Source organism: Nicotiana attenuata, chromosome 7 (assembly GCF_001879085.1).
Source record: "Nicotiana attenuata strain UT chromosome 7, NIATTr2, whole genome shotgun sequence".
Lineage (NCBI taxonomy): Eukaryota > Viridiplantae > Streptophyta > Magnoliopsida > Solanales > Solanaceae > Nicotiana > Nicotiana attenuata.
The window spans coordinates 76,862,773-76,869,993 of NC_031995.1; the positions used below are offsets into that span (position 1 = coordinate 76,862,773).

Genomic DNA, 7,221 nt, shown 5'->3' on the forward strand with positions numbered 1-7,221 from the left:
GGTAAAATAGGCATTTGGCAATCCAAAATTTAAAGAATCTAGTTTAGTGACCTTCTGAGTGCAATAAGCATAGTTCAGTGACTATGTTGTTACAAACGAAAGAAAAGTGACTTTAGTAGATAATTTGGGATAGTTGAGTAACCATTTGAGTAATAGACTCCAGAGATGTAGAAGGCTAGTTCCGGATATACAGTGTAATTAGAGGATTACTATGTTTTGTTGAGGCCTAAAGTTTGCATTCAGAACGTAGGTGCTCTTTATTTTGTAATGGTTTTGGAGGTGAATGGTAATATTTACATTTGTTAAGTGTTAACTGTGTAAAAGAGCAAATTCCACAAAGAGGAGAAAAAGATTATGTTGAAATACTAATTTTACAGTTTAAATGTTTTCAAGCAAAAACTTTATTGATACGAGGAACTAAAATAACAACGTTTACAGTAAATTAGGTAGGTATTGTTGTTTTCCAAAAGATTTTGTTTTCATAATTTAAATGTTTTTTTTTTACTAAAATCGTTATTATATGAGGAACTAAAATAAATTATATAAATATAGCTTTTTTCCAAAAGATATAAATTTACTAGAACTTAACCACGTCAAGGGTAATTTATTACTACACTATTGATCATAACTTACTGGTACTCTTTTTATAGAAAATTATTTTTCCCTAAATGGTTCAGAATGCCAACCAAAATTATTCCTAGTTGGTCATATTAATATGTACTAGTAATAAAAACTCTCTTTTCCAATGTTATGAAACAGCAATTGATGATTGAGTACATAACTTAAATTGTTAATTCAATATATACTAAATCTAAAATTTCAATTTATCTAGGAAATTTTGTCAATCTAAATGATGTAGTGTACCATTTCCTTTAAAACGTCAAAACAACAAATTAAATTATATTTTAAGACTTCGATTCATTTTATACTTGTTTTTGCTTGATTCGTTGTATGTGTTTTTAATAGAAGAAAGTAACATTTTGCTCAATGTTGCTAAAAGGAGCAGGTGGGAGATTCTCTGCACGGCAGTGGAGGATTCCCTTGAAAGGGCAGCAGGTCTTCCAAATTTGATGTGTGTTTATTTTTGGTTTATAATAAATTAACGTTAATACTCTTTATAGATAATGATGAAAATTATTTGCAGTGATTCTTTTCAGAAAAATTAGGGTCACGGGTTCAGCTCTATTTGGATGTAGGTAACGTGTACTAATCGTTTTCACTTTCTCTTAATGTGACTAACTTTGTACTTATCAATTATATGTATTCATTGTTTGATCTATAATAGAATAACTTCGTAATTCTCTCTGACAAATGACTGTAATTAAAAAAAAAAAAGAAACTTGTAAAGTAGCATAAAAGCGTATATCTTAATGCAACATGTCTTGAATTCGTATCTCTACTTCACTACATGTCTTGCTAGCTGCTAGAAAGTGCAGTGACACTCTGTTTTGGACAATATAAAATATTTACTTAAAAAAAAAAAATTACATGCCTAAAGTTGGTAGAATCTAATAGGGATGTGATGAGATGCTTAAATAAGGGTGTGTAGTATTATTCTGATAATCGTAAGTAATTAGTAGTGAAAATAATGTTGACATTTTATTCAGTTAACTTCCAAATTATGGCAGCACTGCACTCGCAGTGGATGGTACTACTCTTCCCTTAACCAGGGATGTCGAGTTTGAACTTGAGTATGGAAAAATAAATATTGCCAAATCATTCTCTAAATTTTGGTATATAAACCAGAATTTTGTCACTGTTAACGTAACAGTCAATCAAACAAAAAAAGGTTCAGTTTACTGATCAAGAAAAGTAACAGATTTGAACTGTGAATACACCACGTATATACAATCATCGCCAACCCAAGGTTTCTCTGTACAATATTTTTATTGCGACAAACAATATACGAAAAAAGAGAATGATGAATTATAGATAAATAATGCCCGTAAGAGCTGCAAATTTGAGCTCCTTGTGCTAAGATCTCTTTCGGAACATACAAACGGCGTCGTATACATGTATGCTGTATAGTATCGTTCTTGGATGAATATTCAAATAATCCAGAATATTTAGACGAGCAACTGGATGACCATTGATGAAACAAAAATCAGGGTATACACCATATCTTTGATGCTGATTCCTGAAATGCAATAAAAATTTGCAGATTTAGATATGATTATTATATGTTGCCAACAGATTATGGGCCGTCAAGTTATCCCATTTTAAATATTGTCAGATATAAATTTGCAGGAAATAACTGTTTTCATTAGAAAATTTATGACAAAACAGATTAGTGACGAGAAGTTTTATTGTGTGTCTCACACAACTTACATTAGTTTGAGGCTCCTTTTTGTCTCGCAAATTTGTGGACCCCAATCTTACACTTCTGGGTCCACAAAAATCTGGGTCCACAAAATTGTGAGACAAAAAAGATGCCTCATATAACTAGTGTCAGTTGTATGAGACACAAAATAAAATTTTTCGATAAGTGACGTTCTAATTCTACCCGGTGTTAATTGAGTCAGTGAGTTTCAGGATATTGGATGCCTAAAGCCAAAAACAAAAGTAGTAACAGCTAATTTACAAGAATGTAGATATTGTACATACTACCTTTACTGAGCTGAGAGGATGTTGCCTTGGGAAGTTCTGGAAGTGAAACAGCTGCAAAATTCATTTTGTTGTTATCAAAGTTAAATGACATTTGTTTGACAAAGGGATAATCAGAAGGAGAGGAAGATGAAAGTTCTAACATCTTTTTGCAATTGTAAAAGAAGCTAATTTCTCTATCTTTTTTTAAAGTTTTCTCATACATACTCTTGTTGCAGGTAGAATCAGCAACAGAATATGCTGAGGACCAAGGAGCTGCCACATTGTCATTAAGATCACAAATGAAGCCAATTCCTGAACTCTGGTCATATCTTAAATCTGTAGGCAAGCTGGGCAACAGGCATCCCGATTCTACAGTAAATTTCAAAAAATAACCAGTCAAACACGAAAATGAATGACACTGAATTATAAAGTTTCTACACGACAGTCGCAATTCTCTAAAGACATAAATATCATTCAATTGTTGAGCAGAAGGAAATACTAAGGAAATCAGAGAAGCATCATTTGTTCGTGTTGCTTTTCCTAGCTAAGACTGTCATATCATGTATTCCATATGTTAAACAATGTTGTACCTAATAAAAGACTATTATATGCCCCGACGATGAAGTGTATATAAGCAACAAATGATATGTTATGTGCCAGGAAAAAAAAACCATAATAAAGTTCAACATGTCAAATAAACCAACTCCAGACTGCTGAAGTTTGTCCCATACTTCTGAAGGATCAAAGATTAAACTAGTAATCCAAATCATACCAGATATTTCTACTCGGTTTACTTTCATTAGTCTTCTACTTTATATGGCAAGTCGGCAACATATAATTAGATTACAGAGTGCCATTTCATGGCTTCAACATAGACAAGCTTGTTGGGAATTAAATAAACTATCTAGTTGATGCAAAGACAGTCCTATAATTTAGAGTAATTCATTACCTTTTTCATCCACTGGTGTATCAGTATTGTGGCAAATGAAATCCAGGGTTCCACAGCAGTACGAACAAATTGAACACCCAAACAATGTCAATAATCTAATCAGTGCCTAGAGAAAATCATTGCAGGATGAAAAGATGCAGAAAAGGCGCTAACCTTGAATAGAAAAATCCTTGAGGTTTACATGGCAAAGGTCAAAAACATTGCTAGTAATATTAGCTTCTTGCAACTTCTTGCCAAGCAATGTAGCACAATTTAAAGCTTGGAGATTTGTAATGAAGCTCTGCTGTTGCATGTGCGACAAGTAACTATCCATTGCATTGCAGCAGGATGTCTGATTACTCGTTACCTCTCCACATTCTTTAGTAATGTCCTTTATTTCAGGAAACACCAAGGGACAGGCTACCATCACAAACAAACTAATAGTTCAGGAAAAAAAAAAAAAATAGGCCTAATTTTAAATATATGTATCCAAATTAAAGATTACACATTATGCATGGCCTTGGTAAAAAAATTTCGAGGCCAGAGTTCAATTGTTCAAATTTCAAATTATGCAGATTTGATGTTCAACATGTAGCTTCTAGTTCCTTATGATTTGAAAAGGTGTTTTAAAGAGGCAAAATTCTAAAGTTTCCAAGTTCTCAACAGTTTCATCCAATTTAATATTTGACTTACATTTGTTTATGTCACAGCTTGAAAGCGCTCTGATAATTCTATTAGCTGAAGAAGGATCAAATTTGCTGGCCAGCCATCGCAATACAATGCTCTTACAGTCACTTATAAGAGTTGATTTCTCAGGCAAGATAGGGGAGCCACTGAAGCTTGTCACATTTTTATGCCTGATAGCTAAAGTTTCAGCTGCAGCAGATATAGCATTTTGGCAAACTTGGTTGCAGCACTCAATAGTTGGATCTATTTTTTCACAAGCAGCCACCAAACCTGATGTATTTAAACTGTTTTCCACTTCGTTAACATCTATAACAGGACAAGAGGATTCTGTAAGGTTGGAGGGATCGACTGAACAAATCTCAAGAAGCTTCTCACTAGCACCTTGACTTTCAAGAATCTGTTCAACATCCGAAAGGCAGTGCCTAGCATGAGTCGCGTTCAGCGCGAGGCTTTGTGATTGAATACTAGCCTGCCCTACAAGAACCACTAGGCTGGCACCAAATTGAGGACAACATATCACATTAGCAAGATATGGAGCAAGTGAAGTCCAGCAATCAGTTGCTGTTGTTCTCAAAATAGTGTCTGCAGCTGAAAAATTGAATGCACAATGTCCTGAAAGTTAAAAACAGCACCATTCATCAGTGACCAGCTTATATCAACTCACTGGAGTTTTGTAGTAAACAATCCCTATGAGGTATTGTCAGTCTATATGTTCCATACCTGATAACTTTGGCACACCAGTATATGTAAATGGCATCAATGGTGAAGGTGCTTGCAAAGGAAACATAGATTCTGGAGCAATGCCAGGAGAGATGATTGGAGAGGCATCATTATTAGTTGTCCTCAACAAATCAGAGGCCGGAATATCACTATCTTGCGTGCACAAATATCCATGAATTCCTGAAACTGAGACATAGTTCATAGAGATGGCATAAATGATTGAACATCAATGAGAAGAAATATATCATAGCTAATGGAAATCCAAAAGGCTGTGAATTTAATTAGTGATGCACATCAAGGTGTTGGTTTCCATCAGGAAGGTCATCATTGGCGTCTTAAAAAAACAACATGCTTAATTATGAACAAATGCTTAGACCTGCCTACAACTCATTCTGCCACCTCCTTCCCAAGTGGCAGAAAATATGTGTTGGGTGTGTGCGAACAAAGTGTCACATGTAAAGTAGAAAAGAAAAAGAAGTTACTTATAAGGAGTTGGATACCTTTAATGGTGTGAGGTTTTTTTGGGGAAAACCGTGCGGGCTTGGCCCAAAGCGGATAATATCACACCATGTTAAGAGCATCTTTGGACCGTTTTAGCCCAACAATATGTTTGCAGAACTCATCTTGGTTTAGAGAAAACCTCATTTAAAAAAGTATGGCTGATGACTCCAGAAAGGTTAGACTGGCTTAAATTCTCATGAAGTACAATTCTTTTACATTACATCAAGATAATTTCCTCCTTAATTAAACAATCCAACATCTAATCAAGCATTGAACAATGACGAATCAAATAACATAGAAAACAACTTACAGAAAAGCAACACTAGAGAGACTTGAAGCAGGAGAATTTGAGACTCTGTTCTCATTTTTCAACTTTTGATCACTGACATAAATGGAAAAGATTGCGTGTGTATATATGTAAACGCTAAACACATATGTATTACGTTATTGGCATTTCGTAGTATAAACATATAAAGTACTATGTATTTCGTACGCTTAATTAAGTAATAAGCTACTTGTGTTCTGGGTATTTTCAAGATTAGTGAATACAGCTATAAGAGTGGACTTTTCTTGCAGTGAATTACGTACTGCTGGTTCCAATATATAGTTCACACAGAGAGGAGAAGAGGGGAACTAGCTAGCTGGCCGTGCTCTCGCTTTCAAATGAAGGTTAGAGTCACGTGCCGGCGATTCGGCCATATTAAGGTAGCTTAAACTGATTGGATTGCTTGAGGAGAAGAAACGGTGTTTCCTCCATAGATAGCATCTTTTGATTTTTGACTAGTCTGATTTCCGTCCCATGCGCGGGAGAGGTTAAGGAACTGTCCTTTTTTTTTTTTTTTTTTTTTCTTCTTCATTAATCACAATTTTCTTCAATAATTATATAGTATCTTTTAATCCCTCCGATCCATTTTAAGTGATTTTTTTTTTCTCTTTTCACACATATTAAGAGATTTACTGTTTGCATTAATTAATAATAAAATTGACCATATTAACCTTAATTTGCTCATTGGAAATATAACAAATTACTCTTACCCTTTTACTCCAAGCGCAATTTTGGAAAGAAGAAGTTAATTCCTTCTTGATATCTATCAAATATTGTGGACCATAAAAAAAGGCCAAAAAATCACTTAAAGTGGATCGGAAGGAGTACTATATTATTATCTTTTATGATTTACAACACTATTTATGTAGTTATAAATATATAAATTTTCAAAAATTCGAATAATTTATATCTAAATTAACACTAAGAATTAAGTTGTTTGACTCTAGTACTCCAAATTAAAATTTCATATTTATAAAACGTAATGGAGGGAATACGATGACTTTTCGGTAACATTTTTCTTTAATTAAGTTTCTTAGAATAATGGTTTGTGAAATTCGAACATATCACAATGAGTCGATGGGTTATTAGATCGAATAAAGCAAAAAATTAACCATTAAGTAGGAAGATGTATACAGTCGAAATCAGGTATGCCCGATTTCCTGGGCTCGAGGGATCGCCACAAGCCCAAGTTCAGGCAAGGTCGAGTTCAAGCTCGATGGACCAGACTCGAGCTCGAAGACAGAGTGCAATGTCCGAGGATCGAAGTGTGATGAGTATCAAAGCCGAGTGTGCTCAACTCTGAGATAATGCCGTTGCAAATTTGTAACAGAATGAGCAAGATTCCTGCCATGTCCCCAAAATCATGACGTAAATCCCGGAATAAATTTATACGAATCCGTACTAGGCGGTTAGACAGTTGACCCAATAAGATTCTTTACTGTGAATAGAAATGTACCTTATTTAGGGTTCCCCT

General features: G+C 34.3%; 1 protein-coding gene across 2 annotated transcripts; it reads right to left on the reverse strand.

Moving 5' to 3' along the window:
• LOC109229330 (uncharacterized GPI-anchored protein At1g61900-like) lies at positions 1,779-5,967 on the reverse strand. 2 transcript variants are annotated; one of them, XM_019394733.1, is made up of 8 exons: positions 5,733-5,967; positions 4,922-5,107; positions 4,208-4,813; positions 3,689-3,934; positions 3,536-3,547; positions 2,812-2,955; positions 2,608-2,658; positions 1,779-2,137 (listed from the first exon to the last, which is right to left on the reverse strand). In XM_019394733.1, the coding sequence occupies exons 1-8, from the start codon at positions 5,785-5,787 to the stop codon at positions 2,067-2,069; spliced, it is 1,371 nt and encodes a 456-aa protein (XP_019250278.1). In that variant the 5' UTR covers positions 5,788-5,967; the 3' UTR covers positions 1,779-2,066. The 2 variants fall into 2 exon arrangements, with proteins under 2 accessions (XP_019250278.1, XP_019250279.1); XM_019394734.1 differs by lacking the exon at positions 5,733-5,967 and adding an exon at positions 5,422-5,715.